Source organism: Leuresthes tenuis, unplaced genomic scaffold (genome assembly GCF_036924035.1).
Source record: "Leuresthes tenuis unplaced genomic scaffold, fLeuTen1.0.hap1 SCAF_22, whole genome shotgun sequence".
NCBI classification, from domain to species: Eukaryota; Metazoa; Chordata; class Actinopteri; order Atheriniformes; family Atherinopsidae; genus Leuresthes; species Leuresthes tenuis.
In genome coordinates, this window is record NW_027325376.1 from 13,310,638 (window position 1) to 13,332,690 (window position 22,053).

The 22,053-nt window shown below is 43.2% G+C and overlaps 1 protein-coding gene across 1 annotated transcript in view; it reads left to right on the top strand.

Moving 5' to 3' along the window:
- Window positions 1-22,053, top strand: part of exoc6b (exocyst complex component 6B) — a 93,213-nt gene that overhangs the window by 11,891 nt on the left and 59,269 nt on the right. Inside the window, exons 6-10 of the mRNA XM_072376603.1 lie at window positions 389-593; window positions 10,394-10,579; window positions 13,882-13,950; window positions 18,806-18,889; window positions 20,234-20,280. Coding sequence (XP_072232704.1) covers window positions 389-593; window positions 10,394-10,579; window positions 13,882-13,950; window positions 18,806-18,889; window positions 20,234-20,280 — 591 coding nt within the window. The remainder of the gene's footprint in view (window positions 1-388; window positions 594-10,393; window positions 10,580-13,881; window positions 13,951-18,805; window positions 18,890-20,233; window positions 20,281-22,053) is intronic.

Here is a 22,053-nt window from a genome sequence, read left to right on the forward strand (position 1 = left end):
CTGTCCTGTGGCTGCTGCTCTGGGAGCAGGGAGAGGTCAGCCAACTCTGAGTGCTCCTAGAGAGAGAAAAGTGTTTGAGATGCAGTGAAGTGTTTTGGGAGATATTGTGTTGCTAAATGTCCTTGAGGTGAGTTGGAGAGTGTTTATTTCTTTGTGTGCGAGTGCATGTAGATGTGTTTTCCTTGGTGTGTTCTGTTTGGCAGGAGGTTGTATTATCGTTGCGTGCTGTTGTTTTTCCAAGTGTCTCCTTCCACATCCAGAAAGTCACAGGTTTCAAGTGTATGCTCATATATACAAAACTAATCTAATTGGGTTTAAGACACACAAAATATAATCCAGGAGTTTCAAATGAGAATGAATCAGTGTGCGCTCTTGTGTTTTACTGCAGGTACTACCCTGCACTGCGAACTTTGGAGCAACTGGAACAGACATGTCTTCCCAGGGTGGGTCAGTACCGGTTCTGCTCCATCATGGCCGACAACATCCCCAAACTGAGGACGCAGATCCGGGACACGGCCATGACGCAGCTGAGAGACTTCCTAGAGAGCATTCGGAAACACTCGGACAAAATAGGAGAGACTGCCATGAAACAGGTACGCCTCAACACACACCTGATAAACCATCTGAAATACAGCCCAGATCGGGCGGCATACGATGCCGGGTCGTCGTTTCTTCTTCTACAGACGTATGCTGGGACTTCTCAGTTGGCATTTTGGTGTATACGCAGACGTTTATGATGCCGCCTGATAAGTCCCATCTCCCCAACACCTTTTGTGCTCATGCAGCCCCATATCACTAGAGTCCCACCTCTGTGCTTCACTGTTAGAGCCATGTGTTCACCGTGGAAGTCCTGGTCAAGTTCACATGAAAGACGCTGCGCTCAGTCTGACCATCTGACACAATGTGCATCCATGAGGCTTCTTTTGATGTTCCTCAGCAAGGTCTAATGAGTCCAACACTGTGAAAGCTCTGAATTTCTAGTCATACACGTTTTAACCCTTTTTACACCCCATTAATACCAGTTAACATTGGACTTCTGAGTGGTTTAATCAGCGTTCAGTCCCACATCAAACCACTCTGCAGTGGACTCTCTTCTGCTCTTGTGCGCGAACACTTTCAGTGACTATCTATCTGACTTTCCACCACAGTTGCTTGTTGTTCTTCATCATAGCTTGTGTGTTAAATTGAAGCTGTGTGTGTGTTTGTGTAGTTCTGTGGTTCTCTTTCCAGTAAACTAGTATTAGGGCGCTGCAGGAGATGCCGTGGCTTGTCATTTAACATGCACACGCAGAGTTTCTGCTTTTCAGCACGCACTTCATTGTTTTTGTGTTTTCCAAGACCAGAGAAGTTGTATACGAGTGTGTGTTTTTGTCTCTGTGGTAGCCATAGCTCAGACGGAGGCCTCTTGTTTATTTCATGTGCCTTTTTTTTATAGTTTGTAATGTTGTTCAAAAGAATTTCAGGATAAAGGGGTGCAGTGGGAATAAGACGGGAGCAGTTGGTGATGGACAGAAGTGGCTGCGCAGCTCTTACATGTGTGTCCAGGTGACTTATTTTGTTGAGAGATTGGGCATTAAGATAACTATAAATCATCATGTTAGCCAAGGAAAATACAAATTATTTTGTAATTGTCACAGAAGAATGGAAATTGACCAATTTTGTAAGAAGCTTTTTAAGCTATTTTTTTTATTTTTTTTATTGAATTAATGATGACTTCTTGGGCCAGAAAAGGTGCCTTTTGTTGTTGGTTTCTTTTAGGATAAGATAGCATTCTGTTGGCTGTTTGTATCACAGATAACTGGAAGTAAAATGCTAGAAATAAAGGGTCTTACAGTGGAAGCTGAAATGCAGCTTTAGTGAACTGGTCATCCTTTCGATATGAATCGTTTATGGAGTTCACATGTGCCATAGATAGGTCTGTCCTGGTTTGATTGTCATGCAAATGATTGTGATTCACAATTTCCTTGTCTTTTCTCTGATCAAACTCAACCGCTTTCATGCTGTAAGTTTAGTTGTGATTCTCGTTTTAAAGGAAAGGAACGGACATCATTTGTTTCACATTTAATCCAGATAATTATTAGGATCACGCAGGCAGGGTCACGGTGACCTTTGGTATAATTACTGTAGAACAATGACAGGTCAAGCCATGATATTGCTTTGTGGAAATTGCACAGATTTAGAAATTCTTAGCTGGAGATGATGCATGCAAAAGCCCTCCTGGACAAAAGTTTTATTAGAAGTTCAACACTGAGATAAAAATGGACTCGTTAGGACACCCAGAGGTGGGGCTTTTGCCTGTTGAAAAATGCGAAACCTTAATCTCCAGGAACACCGTCGCCACAGTCGAGCACGTTGTTAGAAATCTGATACCTTTGAAATTTTTAGTCCTCAAAGTAAACGGCATCACCAGAAAAGCGACTCTGGTGGAAAAGCTCAGGCAGCCTGTTGGGAAATTAAAAAAAACTAGACAAGGATTGACATCTTGGAATCAAATTTTCCAACAAGCGGTCAACAGAGAACACTATCAACATTGTGGAGTTGCACAGCGAGAGTCCAGACCGGAGAGAACGAGAGATCAGAATGATTTGCAAGGAAAGCCGTCCAACCTTAAGGCCCGAAGAGCTTCCTGGAAGAGAAGTGGCTCAGAAGCCAGTGCAGAATGCAGAGAGCCTGTTAGGAACTATAGGGACGGTTTGAATGCCGTGAAGATAAAGAAAATGAGGAAGTGTATGTATAGTAATTAAATTCTTTTGGTTTCCTGTTCCTTATTTACATTACCGGACATATGTAAGCTATCTGTGAGACAGAAATGGTTGATGGATTGAAGTGAGAATAATTCTGGGCTGCATTGTGGGTCTGCCTGTAACGGTGAGCGGTGCTTCTTCACGTCACGGGGCCAGCTGAGGCTGCACAGGCAGTTTCTGTTTGACCAAAGTTTCACCTGCAGTTGCCCAGCTCCCTGGGTGTGTTCACATGGTTTAGATGCTCAAGTCAGATTCCTGTGTTTATTCTTGGCCGAAGAAAGGATTCTTCTTCGTCTTGTGCTGGCTGTGTTTGCTGCTGATCACTGTGGATTTTGAGAATCTTGTGAAATATCACATTACTGGGTGCCTCCAGACATCCAAATCTGTCTTTTGCTGACAGTAAATGGTAGGGAACATGATAGTCTTTGGAGAAACAGACTGATGTTATCACGGATATCTCACTGTCCAAGCATCTGCACCTCTATTGGCCTTCGATGATAGTTCGCAACCTTCCTCTAGATGTCACTAGTAGATCGCTCTATTAAGAATGCCTCTGCTTCTGGTTGATTGTGGGTTCTAAAGGTCTGCATGCTACTATGTGGAGAAGCACAGCCAACGCGGATCAGAGTTAAACAGAATGATTTAAGTGTGAAAACATTGTAATTCGTATACCGTGGCCTCTGCAGTCACCACATTCACACCTACTCGATCACATGTGTCAGATTAAACGTTCTTCATCGCGAAAGCACAAGCCTACATGAACAGCTTTTGGAAGAATGACCTTGAAAACACCTGGGTAAGAACCTTTTTGTCTGGAATATGCCATCCATTTTGTAGTAGAAACATGTGTTTTGCATGATGAGGCTGTGCTACGATGACTCTGAGCTCTTAAATGGCAAAAAGTACCGTAAATTAACAAGAAATCTTCCGTAAATACCCCCCTTATGCAGCACAAATGGCTCCCTTGTATCACATGTGTGCGCTAAAAACCCTTCAGTGACCCTTAGGTAGGACGTCTGTGGGCCACAGTTTGAGAGTCATGGCGTAGAAAATCCACTTGTAGTCACTGAAGAAGCTAACCGCTAACTGCTCTAACCACTAATTACAAGGGAGATTACGGAAACCCCAGCAGTCCAGCAGACCTGATACTGATACTGGGATTATGTTGTTGTATCAAATTTTGGGGCTCAGAGTGCACACACTCAGTCAGAAGCCCCAGAGCTGTGTGTGTGAGGGAATGAATCGGGGTGAAGTTCTTCTTTCTTTCATTTCTGCCCCATCTCCCATTTTCCCCCATTCTGCTTTTTCTTTTTCTTCCTCCTCACGTCTTTCTCTCAGACAGTGTGTCTCTCTGGCGTGCTCTGTTCCAAATTAGCTCCAACTCTCTGTACCCAGCCTGTTACAGCTCCGTCAACCAAGGATGTGAAAATAAATAGATCGGGGGGGAAAAGAGAGGAGGAAGAGGTGGAGAAGGAGATGGAGGAGAGTGAATGGTTTACAATGGAGCTATTGTCTGCTACCACATGTCCATGGAGGAGGAGAGAGAGAGGGGATAAGAGGAATGAGAGGAAAGTTGGGGAGAGCATCAAAGGATGAGGGGGAAGGTGGGGAAGGAAGAAAAGGGAGGAAGAAGATGACAAAGAAGGGGCAGAGTTAAGAGATTTAGATGTATAGAAACGAGGAAGAGGGAGTCTGAAATCAGATCAGATTGGAGTCGCATTTCAAACCACTTCCAAACGCGGTTTGGATCCAATTAGCAAAAATGACATTTCATGTGACTAACACCAACTAAGGTTCTTGTTTATTAGGTTTACATGACATGCGTACATTCTGTTTTCCCGCTTCTCCCTCAGTGTGATATTGATTGATTGATTGATTGATTGATTGGTTGATTGGTCTGCAGACGGGCACAAAAACGGCTTCAAGTCCAGCATTCAGTGCTTGTTCAAATTCACCAATGGAAGTCTTGGTCAAACAGCAACGGTGCTGTTGCTGACAGGCAAGCAGGTGAACACAGCGAGCGGCCCTGCAGTCTCTAACAACTCTGGCGTGAAGGCGAGTGGGAGTCATCATAACATCTGAACTGATCTGGTGTCTCCAGGCTGACAGCCCAAAGTTTTTCTTTTCAACCAATAAGTCTTTCTGTGCGAAAGGTTATATTAAAGGTTTTCTGATACATTTGCATGAATGAATTAGTGCCCATTCAAAAGGCTGAAATGCTATAAAACAGTTCAGATGTGCTTTAAAAACCATATTTTATCATATTCCTGGCATTCAAGGGAAAATGAATGCAATTTGATTAAAAAATCACTGCAATTGGAAATCAATCACAGGCCATATTATCTTATTATCTTGTTTGTTTTTTTTATGTGGCCCAGAATCTCACAATGTAAGCGTGAACGTTATCTACTGTTGGTTAGTAAGATTTTGGGCAGTTTGCTTCACAACCGCTAAATCTAAATAAGACCATAATCTGATTATGGCATCGACATGAGTTGCAGATTTAGATGTTGTCAGAGCGTCATCTGAAATAATGACTCATGCTTACATTATATCTCCCTGCGCCGCTGAGATGTTTGTGCCCATCCAAAACCTCATTTTAATCCAAACACGGAGCGTTTGTATACTTTTTACCGCTGCCCTCTGCTTGAAAATAACAAACCCAGAGTTGCTTCTGATCAGCAGCTCTGGAACTAAGACATGGCGTTGTTCAGCAGCAAGAAAAGCTCTCTGGAAGGATGTAACGTTGCTTTTAAGGTGCATACGTGACTTCAAAATGGAACTAAGATCAGAATACTCACCGCAGCTTTGATCCTTAAACACTAGCTGAGCTTAATTGTGTTAAAGTTATTGGGATAATGCTGTTGCATCCGATGCAGAATAAGGTCTCAATGGAGCAAACGGGGTGGAATATGTGCAGGTGCGCATTGTTTGTAGATGAATGTGTGTTCTGATACTACAGATGTTTGTCCCGTGTACCTCTTGTCTACTTATTCATAATTACGCCGCTGCATCTGGCTTCCTGGATCCTCTTTCATCAAAGCGGGTTCTCTGAGGAAGGGTCAGAGAGGTCAGAGAATGAGATGGCTGAAAACATGACGGGAAAAGGATGACATCCAGGAGGATAATTTAAGACATGAAGAAAGTGAAAGAATAAGAGCTCTTTATACAGAATCATCTCCAAATGTCATTCGTTTATATCTCCCTGCTCATTTGTCATCTCCCCACTGTAATTTTTCCCGTCACATTACATTTCCACCCCTCTCAAAATCTGTCATTTTCTCTCTCTTCCACTCTTTCCATTCCCTCCTCTTTCCATCTCCCTCCCTCCCTCCTGTTTTTCTTCCTTGTGTATTCAGCAAAGGACGAGTCCTGAGCTTCTGCTGTGTGCTCAGTAACGCACACAACCTGAGATGCGCACACACACACACTCTCTCACACACACTCTCACACACACACAGTAATGGGAAACAGATTGCTGGGCCTGTGAAGTGGAAGAAGATTGATTACCTGTATCTAGTTACTGAACACACACATGCGTGTGCATGCAGCAAGGGTGGCGGAGGGCACACGCTGGGTCGGTGTATTGAACCATCACAGGGAGAACTAAAATAGACTGTTACGGGTTGCTGTGTCACTCTGAATGTGTGTGTTGTCTGCTGAATAGTGCTCCACCGTTCAGTGCCAAATGGAGATCTATAACAGGGATGTCCCAGTCAGCTCTTTGCTGCTGATCAGAATCATTCAATGCAGGTTACTTTTCTGTACCGACTTTCATATTTGACTGAAAGCAGCTGTTCTGTGAGGGCCGTTCGGCTTGGTTTTCAGCAGTGGCATAAAAGGTTTACGACGAAATTCATTATATTTGATTTAATTTGTATAAATCGAATCGATTCTTTAAGAAAGATCAGCCAAAATCTGATCAGGCATTTCACACTAAGTTTTCTGTTAGGCTTGAGATGTCTGCGCTTTCTCCTGAGCGGCACAGACAGAAGCTTGTCAGGCTGTCCTCACCAAGAGCAGATTGAATAAACAAGATGGAAGCTGTTCATTAGTGAGCTTCAGAGTTTCTTTGACAGGAGCTTTATTAGTAATTTCCCCTTCTCCAGTCTTTATGCTGAGCTAAAACAACTGGCTACTGCTTCCAGCTCCATGTTTAACCTACATAACTGATTGATATCTATCTTCCTATTTAGCCCGTGGCAAGAAATGAAATCGCAGTGATGTTTGAAAGTGTGCAAATGCATAAAAAAGCCTTTTATTTTTTTATTACGTTAAACTCTTCTCTATTCTGAGAGACGCTGCGCTATTCTGAGTCTCTGCGAAGGACCGCAGAGTTTATCCACAGGTCAGTGTTTATCTGTGATGCTGCAAACGGGGTACATACAAGAACTCTAAAGGCCAGGTAACGAAGTTTAAAGATTACAAATGTAGCTGCGCCCGTGGTTTATGAATTCCGAGCCCTGGGCAGCGTTCGCAGATGCGATTAGCAAAATGTGAACATTAAACAGCAGGAGAGGAGCTTCTCTTCCTAAACTGCTGTCTGCTTCACATCCATGTTGAGGCTCTGTTTGCTAAAAAATAATTGCATCTTTGCCTTTTTGCTTCAGATCCCCCCCCCCCCCCCCCCTTCAGTTTTCAGGGTGACGTGGGATCATTTGGAAAATATTTGCTGTTTCGCACTAAATGGACTCCAGTGTGTGTCGACCTGCCTCCCTGCGCTGTTGTGCCATGCCTTCCCCCGTCTGCCTTTCGCCTCCTGCCCTCTTCGTCACCTTTCTTCTGCCGTTTTCTCTTTCTTTTTCGTCCTCATCTCAGTTCTGTTTTCCCACGTTTTCCTTCTCCACGGCCGCCCGTTTCTCATGGAGCTTTTGTGCTGGAGATGACGCACTTTCCCGCACTTGTGGTTCAAGTGCCCCGACGCAAAAGCCTTCCCTGAAGAAAAGTTGAACAAAAGACAAGTGAAGAAAGATTTTGTTTGCAACAGAACCTGGTATTGTGTGATGGGTAAGACTGGGTGTGTGTACAGCATGTCGGTGGATAGCTCCAGACACAAATCCACCTGCTGAAGAATGCGAGGGCCGAATTAAACCGCAGAGTGGATTTTTCTTGACGTAGGTGCTGACGTTTGTGGCTGCGGCCTTGCAGGCCCTCAGAGAGGATCTTTCAGTGCCATTTGCTCAGTCTCTTTTGAGGAGTAACAAAGTGGATTTGCACGTGAAAATGTGACCGATTTAAAGGAAATCCTTTGCAGTCAAAACGAGACTCTTCACTTTGTGTTTTTGACATCTCGTCCATTTCCTTTGTTGCTCGAAGCCCTTTTCTTTCTCTTAAGGAAAGAGCACAAGTCCTCCCTCTCTTCCTCCTAACCTATGCAGAGGAATGACTTTTTCCACTGATTTTTGTTTGCACTTATTGTCTTATATGACTCATTTGTCTTGTAATTGTGTGAGTGCATGTGTATGGGCATCAGATCAAAGATGGCATTGTATTCTTCCAGCAGCCCTGATATTGTTCTTCTAGGTTTATGCCTATCCACCCTTTTCACGCACAGCCGTTTTTCTCATCAACGTTGCCATTAACGGCTCGGATCGAGGCGTTCGAGGTCTCTGACGTATTTCTCGACGTCCCATTCGACAGATTTAAATGCGCACGGTGGCCTACGTGCCGGCGCCGCCGAGCAAAGGAAGCACTCGCTTGGATTTTCAAAAGGCCCCGAGGCGGATTTGGGCGTGATGGAAGGATGCTCTCGGCTCAGATCTGAGAGGGTTTCCCCCCCCAGAACAAGGTTTTCCCACAGAAATAAGGTTGGGTCAAAAGGGTTGAGGAGAAAAAAAGAAAAAAGACCTGGAAAAAGTTTGGGACTTTTGAGGAAAAGAAAGGCTGCAGTTATTTTTAAAATGTAGCCGTAGAAAACGAAGGCTTCCAAATCTTTACCTTTACTGTGCAAAGGTTTGGAACCACCCCTCATTTCTTTATTTATTTCAATGAAAACTGATTTAGTGAAACATTTTCAACTAGAATTGTAGATATAGAATACAGAAGGCAGAAACAGAGCCTGAACCCTCTCAGACTAGCTGTCTTGTTTTTTTCTTTACGTAGTCTTCAGGAATAGTTCTCCAGGCTTCTTGAAGGACATTCCAAAGCTTTTCTTTGGATGTTGGCTGCCTTTTGTTCCGTTCTCTGTCAAGATGATCCCACACTGCTTTAGACATGTTGAGGTCTGGGCTCGGCCCGTCCTTGTGTCATTTGGCATAGCTCAGCCTTTTCTCCCCGTTTCCCTTCCTTAAGAATAACTTCTTGACAGCTGCCCTTCCATGGAGACTATGTCTGATGAGGCTTCTTTTGTTCGCCACTTTTTCAGATGGCTTAAAGCTCTTTGGGAATGAACTTGTTTCCTATCAAACTGTGCCATCTGTTGTATTTTTCAGATGCATCTAAAGAGGTGGAAAGGAGTTCTATCTCTGTGTGGCAGGTTGCAAGTATTGGGAAATGAGAGGTGGCTCAAGTCTTTTGCACGGCGCTGTGTATACCGAACACGACTGTTTTCATTTTGTTTTGGATACACGCTCTCATTAATTTCTTACAAAAACTTCCTGTCTTTTATATATATTTTTAGAAATCCTGATTCATCACTGCTGGAGAGTCGAATATATCATTTTCCAGAATACTCCCCAGACAGTGACGCAGGATAGCTTGCATTAGATAATGCATTGTTCTGAAGGGAACCTTTCCAATTGTACCTCATTTCCAATTCTTTCTTTCTTTTTTTTCTTTTTTTAATGGGAGTATTTTGGGGAGCTTCATTGACCTGTGTTAATTCTGTGTGAACCAAATATCTGCCACATGTGAAAAATGTGGATTTAGTTTTTCTAACCCTGTTGTACGGTTACACTCAGAGTGCATGACCTGATAAACAGAAACATTTCCATATATCTTTGAGCCTGAGTGAAGGTTTTGTCAAGCAAAGAACAGATTTAACACACATGCCATCCTGGTTTCCACTTTTAAGTCTTCACCGGTAATTTTATGCTCTTTGTTTCATTGGCTCTTCATCCTTCCTGTCCTTCCCTTCCTGTCTTGCCTTTTCCCCTCCGGTGTATTCTCAGATATTTGTCATTGGACAAGGTGTGGCAAGACCGGCTCGTGAGTTTCAAACGGTGACCTTCTAACGTCATCCGTAAATTCTAAGCTTTCCCCCAAATCGTCTCAGAAACGGGAACGCTGTAGGAAATCACTGCTATCTGCTCGGATTAACACGTTTCTTTTCCCGTAAGATGCGTCGGAGAGCTGGTTGTAATCCTGAGTCTGCAGGGGTTTGGCGGTTTATTTGTACTTCTCTCTCAGTACGGGGCTGTAAAAGTGTTGCAGGAGCACATGTGGGACAGCTTCAGTGCAGACGGTGTATCAGTGTTATCAGTTCACATCTGGTTTTGGTGTCAGACCCTCAAAATCAAAGAGCTTCCATCAGTTTGCTCTGAAGTTGAGCCAAAAGTTCCTCGTCCTCTTCGGTGTAACATGAAAAGGGTTCTGGGAAATGTAGGAAATAACTGGAAAAGACACAAACAATGCAAGCTAGGGAAGAGGAGGGTACCCTCCCCGTGGGTTGACTTTGACCTTTCTGGCCTTGTGATGTGATTTCTGTCCAGGCCCAGCTCCAGCGCTCCTTGGACAGCTCTGTCGCCTTGCAGCCGAGGGCCCTGATTGGCCGGCGTAACAGAAAGGAGGCGATGGCGGCGGGGATGGGAACAGAGAGCGACGGACACGGCGGCAGCCCCGTGTCAGAACAGGACTCAGGCATTCTGGATGTGGAAGATGAAGAGGAGGACGAGGAAGTGAGAACGCTTACCAGGACACACAAATATTAAGCTCTCATAGAAAGCTGTGAGGAAAAATGTGTTAAGCCATTTGTGTTTAATCTCATATTAATCCTATTACATTTAGCACAGCATTAACAGCCATATATGTGTTATGTGCCTGCAGTAATCAGGAAAACAAACTCCTAAATCTGTTTATATGATTGAGCATTTCTTCAAATGTTACTTGGATCTGAACTATATATTTGCTGGATTAGTGACCAGTTCTACACAAGTATTCATAGTGCATTGTGGGATACCTTGAGACCACTGGAAAGGGTACGCAGTACTGTGCAGAAGTCTCCTCATTTCTTTATGGATTTCAGAAAATAAGTCCAATGATTTATTCAAACAAGTTCAAACATACATTTAAATGGAGCAAATGATGCAAAAACAGAGTTTGTACTATTCTAAGGAGTTTGAAAGTCACGATTTGGTCTGAGCGCCTTTATCCTTCAACACAGCCTGAACCCTTTCAGACAACCTTTCTGCCATTTCTTTAAGGAGTCTTCAGGAATAGTTCTCCAGGCTTCTTGAAGGACATCCAAAGCTTTTCCTTGGATGTGGGCTGCCTTTTGTTCCGTTCTCTGTCAGATGATCCCACACTGCTTCAATAATGTTGAGGTCCGGGCTCTGGGGAGGATTCATCCCTCCATAAGACCTGTTGCCACTGATTTTCAGTCCATTTTCAGCCCATTTTCAGTCATTTGGCATAGCTCAGCCTTTTGAGCCCATGCACAAGTAGAAGTACATAAACATACAATTTCAAAGTTGTTCTTTAAGTTTTCTGTTTCGTGTTGACGCAAGGCTGGCTCATCCTTTGAGTTGGGCTCCTTTTTAATGTTTGAATGATTCATAGGTCAGTGTGAGACGGCTTATCAAACTAAATAAGCTGAAAGTAAGCACAAAACAAACAAAAAAAAGTCCATTTCCAAATAAAGACTTTGAACGACCTTCAGAAAGATAGAACTATTTTTCACGATCACTTTAAAAGATTACAAGACAGTCTGGCTCCTTGGCAGCGGAATACAAAGAAACGAGAATTGGATCAAGACTTCGCACAGGACTGTACATCAAAAGCCTCATCAAAAAGACTTTACTTAATTTCTTCAGCTACTTCTTTGTTGTTTCTCAACCAATTTTTCCTCCCTGGCCTGACTTGCCCTTTCTTTTTGTTCCACTGGTATCTTTCCCTGACTTTTTACTTTCCATTCACTCTGCTGTTCCATATTCTCTGTAAACGCTCCGCCCCGCCCGTCCAGTAGTTGGCCCAGTGTCCCAGGTGACATTTCTGTTCGTGGTTGGCGATGTCATCGGGAATTTTAGTCCCAAGGCAGCATGTAGTCCACATGAACCCGCTTAGACACACTGATATTTCCCCCAGACTGACATGAGCTCACTTTTAATTTAATTCGATTTTGATTTATATGCTTGTCTGCACTAAATTGCAGTGCAGCATCCAGCGCTTGATGAGCTGGCTCTGTTGCTTTAATGCTGTAAAACGAAATGCATCACTTTGTCATTTAAATCAACAAATAGTCTATATTTGTCGGTGTCTGTGGAGGAGCTGATTTGATGAAGTATCGCAGTGGGGGGAGCAGCTCTGGTGCATCGTGCTTCAACACACAGTCGCGGATTTCTTTCTGGATGATTTAGCAGAGAAAAGAAATCTACTGTTTGTTACTCCGCTTAATTTTAAGTTTGATAGTGTGAGAGCTACCATAAGATCCTCATCTGTTCTTCCACGTGGAATTGTCCCTAAAATGAGTCGCAGTTCAGGGGAAAAGTTCAGACGATGAACTTTCAAAATGGCCACAAAGTGTTTTGACACTGAACTCTTCAAGTCATCCCTCACGGGATCAAAGTTCCTTTCTGCCGCCTTTGTTGTTCCCACTCAAGGCAAGAAAAGTACAATGAAGCTGAAGAGAATAGAGCTGAACTTGTCACCCCTGTGCTACCACTCAGTTTTAAGGTCCCCGTGGCTTATTTATGTCCTGTAAACTCAACTCAACCTTCTTCGCGGGAAGACCTTGGTCCGAACAAAGGCCTGACCCTGTGATCGTCAGGGTTATGACCGTGTTGGCGCCAATGGCCTGCAAAGATGCCAACCATCAGCAACCCGTCTGCTCTCGCCATCCCTGCCCCTTCCCTGCATTTACTGTCCTCCCTGAGCGACGGTATCCCAGTTCTCTTTACTCTTTTGTTCTTCTACTTGTTATTGAATTGTTTTACTCACCTTTTGCATATCTCTCATTGATCTTTTTTACCACTCGTTTCCTTCCTCTCCTCATCCCTTGTCACCTTTTCTTGCCCGCGTTTCTTTTCAGTTCTATTCTTTAAAAGGTCAGCGTCTGCTTCCATCGGTCTTTCAGGATCCCTCTTATTGTCTCCATGGCACCGTCTTTAAGTGAGATCTGTTTACTCTGTGTTGGGACTCTTTGTGTTTGCGTGTGGTTGCAGTAAATGTTGAAAAGAGCAAACCCCTTAGATAGCCAAAACAGTGTTGTTGTTTTTTTCAGTGTTGTGTAAAAATGGAACAAAATTCCACTCGCTTTTTTAGAAGTTAAAGGATGTGGGTGAGGAGGAAGGACAAGACTTAGTCTGACATTAGATTGTTGGGATTTTGTTCAGATAAATGTAAATCCTACTTACTACCTCGCTTCCAGCTCTCCATCTCAATTCACTTTACTTTGAGCTTTGTGTATTTGACATTTTGATTAAAACAGAGAAAGCGTACGCAGACAGTTTGATGAGCACATACAGACATTGAGAGGATTCTCAGTCCCTGCTTGATAAGTCTAAAGGAGAACTTTACCTGAAAATAGTTTCTCAGTGCATTTCTAATGTCGAAAGCTCACAGCTGTGGTCATTTCCAGGCGTTGGTAGGGGGGAAAGAGAATGTATTGACAATGAAAAGTTACCAAAATCAAACTTTTGCTCTATACTGTCCAACAGCTCCCATTTTTTTGGGTTTCCCATGGATTTGTGTTTTACAGGAACTATTTTTGTCATTTCTTTCTTGAATCGAGTTGTTTCGGAGGATAAAGATCACTTTTGTTTTTTTAATGTTATGGTCATTCCAAAAGAAAAGCTTTGTCTTCATGCCCCCCCCCACACACACTTTCTGGCTTATCGCTGTTTGTCATCTCCCCCTGACTGTTTTTGTTTACTTGCTGTTGCTTGTTTGAACATTGAGAAGCAAAACTGATTTCTGAAGAATTGTATCTTATCTGTTCATCGACCACACGTTCAGTCTGACTGTGTCAACCGTTTCTCTGCAGGTCCCAGGAGCTCAGGATCTGGTGGATTTCTCTCCAGTGTACCGCTGTCTGCATATCTACACTGTGCTGGTGAGTCCGTCCTTATCTCGGTTTCTCTCTTTGTCTCCTTCCCAGGAGGGAAGAACAGTAAAGCCACGTTTCACATCCTCGTGTCATTCACCACTGCTAATCCTTGCCCGGCTGTTGCAGTATTGCATGAGCGTGTTACGCATCGTGTTTTCACGTGGTTTACTTGGATATAAGTCCAAATAGATGTCTGCATGATGTACAGTACACACAAAGGCTACTGGTTACAGCTTAGTGTCATTGGGCTAAATGTAGAAACTTTTGTTCTTGGTTTTGGTTAATGATGCAAATTGAAGACTGGATACTTTATGAAACATCTCTGCAAAGCCAGTTTTGGCGAAAAGCAGCCTTTCTCATTGATTTCCAACGTCACCTGTTGGCTCCAAGGGTAAATATTGTGATGTTTATACGCCGAGAGGCACATGGAGGTGTGCAGTGAGGCCTCTGGCTCATGCCTGGCTTCACTCCAACCAGGCCAATGAGAGAACTTGCGTGTATCGTCTCAGTCTGAGCGAAAGCGACGTGGGTGGAGGTGTTGACTGGGCCACGACTGGGTCAGTTGCACATTTGGGGTGTGTGTGCATATTTGTGTGTGTGCCTGCAGGCCTTCAGGGGTTGTGACCGGGCCAACGCAGCCACAGGGTCGGGTGTTTCTGTTCTCTCTCTGTGTGTGTGTGTGTGTGTGTGTCGGGGTCTCTGGCAGGGTGAGAGGAAGTGTGTGAACTTTGACAGGAAAGAGAAAGCGCATATGGAGGAGAGTGATGCAGGGATAGAGTCAAAAAGAAAAAGAAACAAGATCTAGGTTAAAGAAAGGGGAAGAGGGTTGAGATGATGGAGAGAGTAAAGGAGTTAAAAGTGCTTTGGAGAAAGCAGGAAAAGAACAAAGTTTAATGATAAAGGAGAAACGAGAAGAGGAGGCAGGTTTGAAAAGCTGTGGCAAAGGGACATCAGAGTTTAATTTATTTATCGTTTCCTTTCGTGCTGTCAGGCAGTTTTTATTCATGATGAAATCACAGTTTAATTGCACTCGATTTTTTTGTAACTTTGATTGGGGGGGATATATATATATATATATATTTCAAGCTGAAACATTTCTAAATGATAAAAAAAAGAGAGCTTTATCATTTAAGAAGGCGGCGTTGGTAATGTGGTTTGAGCTGTTTTGGGCTGAAGAACGTGTCCCGACAGATGTGAGTAAATCGATCCTCATCTGCGATCGAGTGCAGATAAACACCATCTCTGCACAAAGACTCTTTCTGCTGAGAGATGTGCCCTGAACTGCGTCAATGATATTTCTGATATAGAACGTTTGGCTGAAGGGAGCTTCTTCCATTCATAACGAGACAGTGGTCTCTCTGAGGGTCTCAGATCGAGGCTCCTTTTGCAATTTGGTTTGGAGCAGTCACCGCTCACGGCACCTGTAGCCAGCGGCTGTTGACAAAGGGCTTGACGTCAGCCTCGTGTCCTTCGGAACTGAGGCTGATTTACTCAGTTACTCAATCAGTTTCACTTTGCACAGTGTCACAGAGCTCCAGAAGGTCCGGCTCGTGCTCTCCGGGGTCGGTTAACGGGGTGTCTGGTCGCCCCAGCTGCCTCATGTGAAGATGGTGTCTCCCTTGGTGGTTCACAGACAGGTGCACAAAATGCTCAACACTATTAGTCAAGTACACAAGAATGTCCTCGATAACAGCTAATGCAGTAAACTTATTTTCTTTGGTTCTATTCGTAAATGGTTGTAAAGCTCCAATCTGGCCAGCCTTACTGTACAATCCAAACCTTTGAACTGTAGATAAAGCTCAGAGAGAGGAAGAAGTGAAAAGATGGATTAAAACAAGGATGCAAAGCAAAAAAAAAAGATTTTACAAAGAGAATTAAGAAGCTAGATAAGCGATAGTTGGTAGGAGGATAGAGGCCAGAGGAGGCGTAGTTGCAGGAAGGAGAGAGGAGAGAGTGAATCAGCTGAAGAGTGATAAGGAGAAAAGGTCACAGGGGGGGTAAAGAGGCAAAAACAGGAAGATGAGGGAGAAAAGACAACAAAGTGGATGAGAGAGATTAGAGATGGGGGTTAGCTAAAGAAAAGCTTCAGAGATGGTGAAGGGAACGAAGTGTGTTGTGTCTCAGGAAGGTGTTGAAAGGCGTGACCTGTTTACCTCTGAGATCAGCTTCACCCTCTCAGCACTTTGTTGCTTTTGTCCGTTCATTTGAGGGTTTCTTCCATTCCTGCTCTTGTACTTTGTGGCGTGGAATCAACACTGAGCTGTTTGGGTAAACAACACGCAGCGCCGGGCAGAACAGTGGATTTACCACGACCAAAACGTCCTGCACAGTGTGCTGCGTGAGGTGGAGGCCGTGTGGAAAATCCCAAACACTGTGTGGTTGGGGACTGGCCCAAGCACACGCTTGTAACGGTTCCATTTATTTGTCTAGCAAACCTGGATGAGGAATCCCATTTGCAATCAAGACCTCCACTTTTTCATCAGGCTTCTTTTTCTTCTCCTCCCCGTGTTCCTCTCCTTCCCTCTGCCCCTTTTTCTGTTTTCCATGTTTAAAGTCCACAATTTTCCAGCGTCGAGCCCGAACAATACCCCTTTGTTACACTCGCACATGTACTGCACGCTGAGAAATGTGGGTCGAGTTGGGATGGATGTAAACACGAGACTGAAGCCCAGCAGAGAGGAGGAGAGCAGAGCAGAGCTGAGCAGAGCAGCCGGTCCATCAAGTCACTGAGAATTTGAGCTCAGAGCAGCACCCGCAACATGAAAGCAGCTCCGAAGATGTTATTCTTTTTTTCTTCTTCTTCATTTTTCAGAAAACTGCTTATCTTACAAAACAAATATCAAGACAAATACAATGTTGGGTCTTTTGCAATTTAGATTGTTTTTTGTTTTGTTTTTCAAAATATGGAAACTTTTCTTTAGAATAAAGAGGGAAATTGGTGCTAAGTACAGTTCCTAATGCTTTCCCGCAGAGGAAGTTAGACTGTATCCACGTGTGTTTTATCAGCCATGTGTTGGTTTGGTATGAAAACGGCAGCGTGAGTGATGAAGACAAAGTCTTTAGAGCCCACCGGAAAGCCAAACTACAAATGTTAGCAGACGTTCTATTCGTAGCACAGCTTTGCACTCTCCTTCCAAAAAGACAATATTGTTACAAAAAGGATCTTATATAAGGGAAAGTGACCCGGCCAGATCAGGTTTAACAATAAGAAAACTAGAATTGGACACTTGTTTGGGCTCATTCTGGCTTTAACATCGCATCACCATTGTGCCTCCTGCCGTCTAAAATGAGCTCTGGCCACGGCTGGGTTATAGATTCAGGAGGAATCAGTGAACAGTCGGCTCAGAGACAGGAAAAATGTCTTTTTAATAAGCTGAGGGAGCTCACACGAGGCCCATACTGCCTGTATACCATAAACAGCACATTAGCTAATCAGCTTATTTGACAGAACGCTTGGAAAGTTTCCTTCTAAAAAAGGAAAAAAGAAATCCACTTGATTTATTCCTCAGTTTCTTTTCTCTTATTAACTGTTCTGTTTGATTAATGTTCTGCCCCTTAGTTTGTGTCATTCCTTTTTTTTTTTTTTTTTTCTCTCTGGTCTCCATGCCTTCTCTTAGTCTTTAACTTCTGTCGGTTTCTGTTTCCTCTCTGCTCGCCTTGCGTTTTCCTCTCTGCGTCTCTCCTCATCTCCTTTGTTTTATATGATGTTACGAGGGTCATGCTTACACACTCGCCTAATCTCAGCCCTGGATTTCACCCCTGATTTTCTCTCAGGGCGCTCAACACTCTTATCGTGAGGAGTTCACGGCCGTTTGATGCTGCTCATGTGTTCATGAATGCGCATTGTTCAGCTGAGGGTCAAACTGGGAATTAAAGAATTACAGTTTTGTCACCTCGCAGCATCCAACTAAACAGGGTCTGAACTCCCCGTCTAGATTTCAACCAGTGAGTTTCATATTTGTAACATTGCATTAGCCTCAATGGGAAATCTTTCTCCGTTGATCCTTTTTTCCATTATTCATGTAATACTTTGTATCTTTCTTGTCATAGAGCACAGATAGAGACAGGACACAGGAGGTTTTGACCAATCAGCTGAACGTTGAGCTTCACCTGCTCTGGTGAACAAGTTACTCTGTCATTTGTTTTGCTACAACTCCTATCAAAGTGATAGCAGGCGGTGTGTGTGTGTGTGTGTCACGTTATCTGGCCCGTCCGGGGCATTTATCTCTGGTCCTGCTGGTCCTGCTCAGGGACTTCAGACAGACTCCACACAGAGAAATAAGAGATAGAAAAGCATATGTGTAATGGAAGGAAGAGATATGAAGTGGTCAAGTCCAGAAAGCCGATTCTGTTTCGGCGTGTGTGGGTTTTGATGTCGGACCAGTGACATCAACCAAAACAGAGCCACAACCGGGTTTGAACATCAAAGGCGCAGTTTCAGCCGCTCAGTTACTCACATGTGTGCACGCACGGCCTTCCTCATCCTGCAGTGCCTCCAACATTTCCTTTACACCTCCAATCTTTGAGCTTTTGTTCTCTTTTCTCTCCACTGCCATCCATCAAGTTTGTCTTCACAAGCTGGACCACGTTTCCCAGCTTAGCGGAAAGCACATGTTGTGGTATTTCTGACAGCTAAACACGCATCAGACGTAATTTTAGAGCATAAGATCACGCATAACGCCGACTGTGAGAATTTCTGCATCCCAAAAGTAGCTGAAATGGGAGAACATGGGTTTCTTTTCTTGTCTGGTATCAAAATTGTCTAAATAACTCAATAATTTTCTTTCCAGCGTAATAAAACAGTTGTTCTGAGTCAGTCTTCCTCTGTTCCACAGTTGCTTACCTCCAGTTTGTGTTTTAGGGGTTGCGTGATGTGTTTGAGAACTACTACAGAAAGCAGAGGAGGAAACAGGCTCGCCTCGTACTGCAGCCCCACTCTAACATGGTATGATCCTGCACTCTCACCCTGATTTTGGAGGCACACTTCTAACTGCACCCCCCCCACACACACACTCCTTAATCAATGTTAACACCGATAAATGTTAAACATATCTACTGAAAGTACAACTCTGTTTCCCACAAAAAGGTGTGGAAATTCTTTATTTATTTAACCAAAAGCAAAAAAAAAATGGGACATTTTGATACTTTTTTTTTTAAGTTGATACAAGCAACGTGTTTTCAAAGAAGTTAAGAAGTGGGCAACAAGGCTGGAAGAGTTCAGTAACACACCTGGCTGTAAGAAGACCGTCACAGAGAGGCTGACTGTTGAAGAACATGGGCAGGGGTCTGGCTCTGTAAAAGGCAGAGTTTCTCTGGGTAAAACGGCAAAAGAGATGATGAGCAAACGAAGAAATGCTTAAATAAATGAATGATTTCATCAGCTACAGCGCATAAAATGTTCAGAGAGTTTAATGAAATCTCTGCTTGTAGAGAACAAGAAGGAAAACCAGGTTTTAAAAGAGTATGAAACCCAGTGTTTCTGACCCCGAATGGCTCGGAAACACTTCTGAAAACCAGTACACAGTTTGTCACTGAAACCGCAAGTGAAAGAAAATTCCACTATTCAAAGAGGAAGACATGTAAAGTGGAGGCAGGAACACTGCCGGAGCATCCAGCTTCTTTCCAGCCCACAGTTAAGAAAATAAAACCGGCGACTTTGACCGAGCGGAGGTGCATCACTGCACGTCTGTGGAAGGAACGACGGTGCTGAACAACACGTGCAGCTTTTCTTTTTTTTTATCTTTCTAACTTCCTCATATTAGCAGCAATAAACCTTTCACTGCAGTTTCAGTGTGTAGACAATGTGTCACAAACATTAGAAATATAATACTACGTGTCATGATTATTTTCTTTTAGTTTTGGCAAATACACCCCATTTAAGGGGGGTTTGTGACCATATAAACACTAAACCTGTCCGTTGTCGTTATTGTGGTATGTTGTCAGATATTATGAATTGTTAAAAGTAAGAGTTTTTTTTTTTTTTTAAACGAGTTGCAATCATTTATTGAAAAAAGGATTTAGTAAATTGTTACCTCCTGGTATTTATTGACATTTTGAGCCAACTTTTTGTGGAATTGTCCCAACAAAGAAGGAACATTTACCTTTCCTCCTGCTGTAGATTAGCTTCCTGTTTAGTTGAGACTTTCGTGGACCTGTGTTTTGATTATAACAGATTAAAGTGTTTGTTCCAGTAACTCTTCCATTTCTGCTCAGCTGTTGGACTTTTTACCCCTTTTTCCTGTTTCTTCTCATCCCTCCCTCCATTTCACCTCTTTTTATTTTTTCCTAGCATGAAACCCTGGAGGGATACCGGCGGTACTTCAATCAGATTGTAGGGTAAGTCCTCCCATCCGTCCACCTAAATCTTTTAGAAAGACTTGTCAGTACATTCTCTGATAGGATGATCTATCGTTGTCCATCCCGTCATGTCACCCTTTAACCCTCCTCTTCATCCATTTGTTCATCCATCCATCTATCGACACACACATTGTGACTTTCGTGTTTAACTTGGCGTAGTGGAGTGAGATGGAGAAACTTCGGCTGAAGGCGGACACTCTGCGTTTAGCGACACCTCGTTTCATTTCTTTTGAGTGACTTTCGAAAGTTTGATATTTTATTCATCTCCTTTACTTTTCTGCCCTCTTTCTCTCCTACCCTCCTTTCTACTTTTCCCGTCATCCATCGCTCCATCCATTTCTCTTCTTTGCATTTGCACACACTTTTGATCACATTGTCTCTCATGGTGGTAGCGATTGATGGGGTGTGTGTGAGGGCGGTTGGCTTATTGCTGTTATTCCTTCGCTCTGTCTGCTGGGAGCAGACCCGTCGATAAACATGGCCAAGGGTGGACACCGACACTCATTTACAGAAAGGCGCACACACCCGCAGGCCTGTTTTTCCCATCTAAGGCGTTGGAGAGCCATCCGTTGTTTCTCATCCAACACGGTTCCTCTTCCACGCAGTTAATTTATTCCTATATTCATAATAACATTATTAATTCTCTTCTCAACGGTTTCTGTATTAACTTCCTGGAATTTCGGCACAGGATATTAAATATATTTTCAGTTAGCAAGATATGTACATTGATTACAAGAGAAAATGCATGGGAGGGAAATCATGTGGAAAAACAATTTGTTTATTGGTTGTTTATTATATTCCAGTTAATTCATCTACAAAAAATATCAAAACGCTTGTCAAATATGTGAATCTGTGCTTTTTTCTGTTCTACAACATTGTGAATTGCTTATTCTACTGCAGGTCAGAACTAGATCAGTTCTGTACCTTTCTTGTATGGAAATGATGACCCAACTTTTCCATCATTTTAAGAAATAATCTGTTGTGAAAATAATAGCATTTTTTTAGGCATTTGTGTAAATGGCAAGAAGCCTTAAAGGCTTTTCACATATGTCTTTGAAAGCAGGACGGTTGCACCTTGGCTGGTGTCGTGTGTGAAAGTGCACGCTGATGCGGAGCTGACCCGCCTCGGTTAGGCACGTTTGAGTTGCCATAGGAACAGCGCCTGGTTAACGAGGACGTCTTTTTTTTAAGTGAAAGGGTCTTCAGTGTCTCTTTCTTAGAGTTGAATTATGAGGGAGAACTTGATTGCCTCACAGCAGAACTGCCCGGTCTTAAAGTTAATTAAATGCCATTAAATGGTGAACTTTTTGAAAACTACTTTCCAGAAAATGGAAAATGTTTAGACATCTTTAAGAGAAGCTACAAAACGCAAACTACAGTGTTGTCCATTTTTGTGTAGACGCTGATTAGGTGCCATATAGAGCAAGACAGACTGTATTATAATACTAACATTATGTACGTAACACGCACATATTATTATTATTATACTGGTGTCTGCATTGATTCGTTCAGATTCGTTTGCCTGTTGCTTCATACCACTGAAAACCAAACTTTCTGGATAGAACTGTGGTTCAGTGTAAGTGGGGAGCGAATAAATGTTGAGCAACCGTAGCTTTTACTGAAATGACTTCAGCACAGAAAAGAGAGAAGATATCATGCTAAGTATGAGTTTTACGTCACAGAGAAATGGTCCAAATCTGAGGCAAACGAGGGGCTCTATCTGCCTTTATCTTTAAGGATTCAGAGATGGGA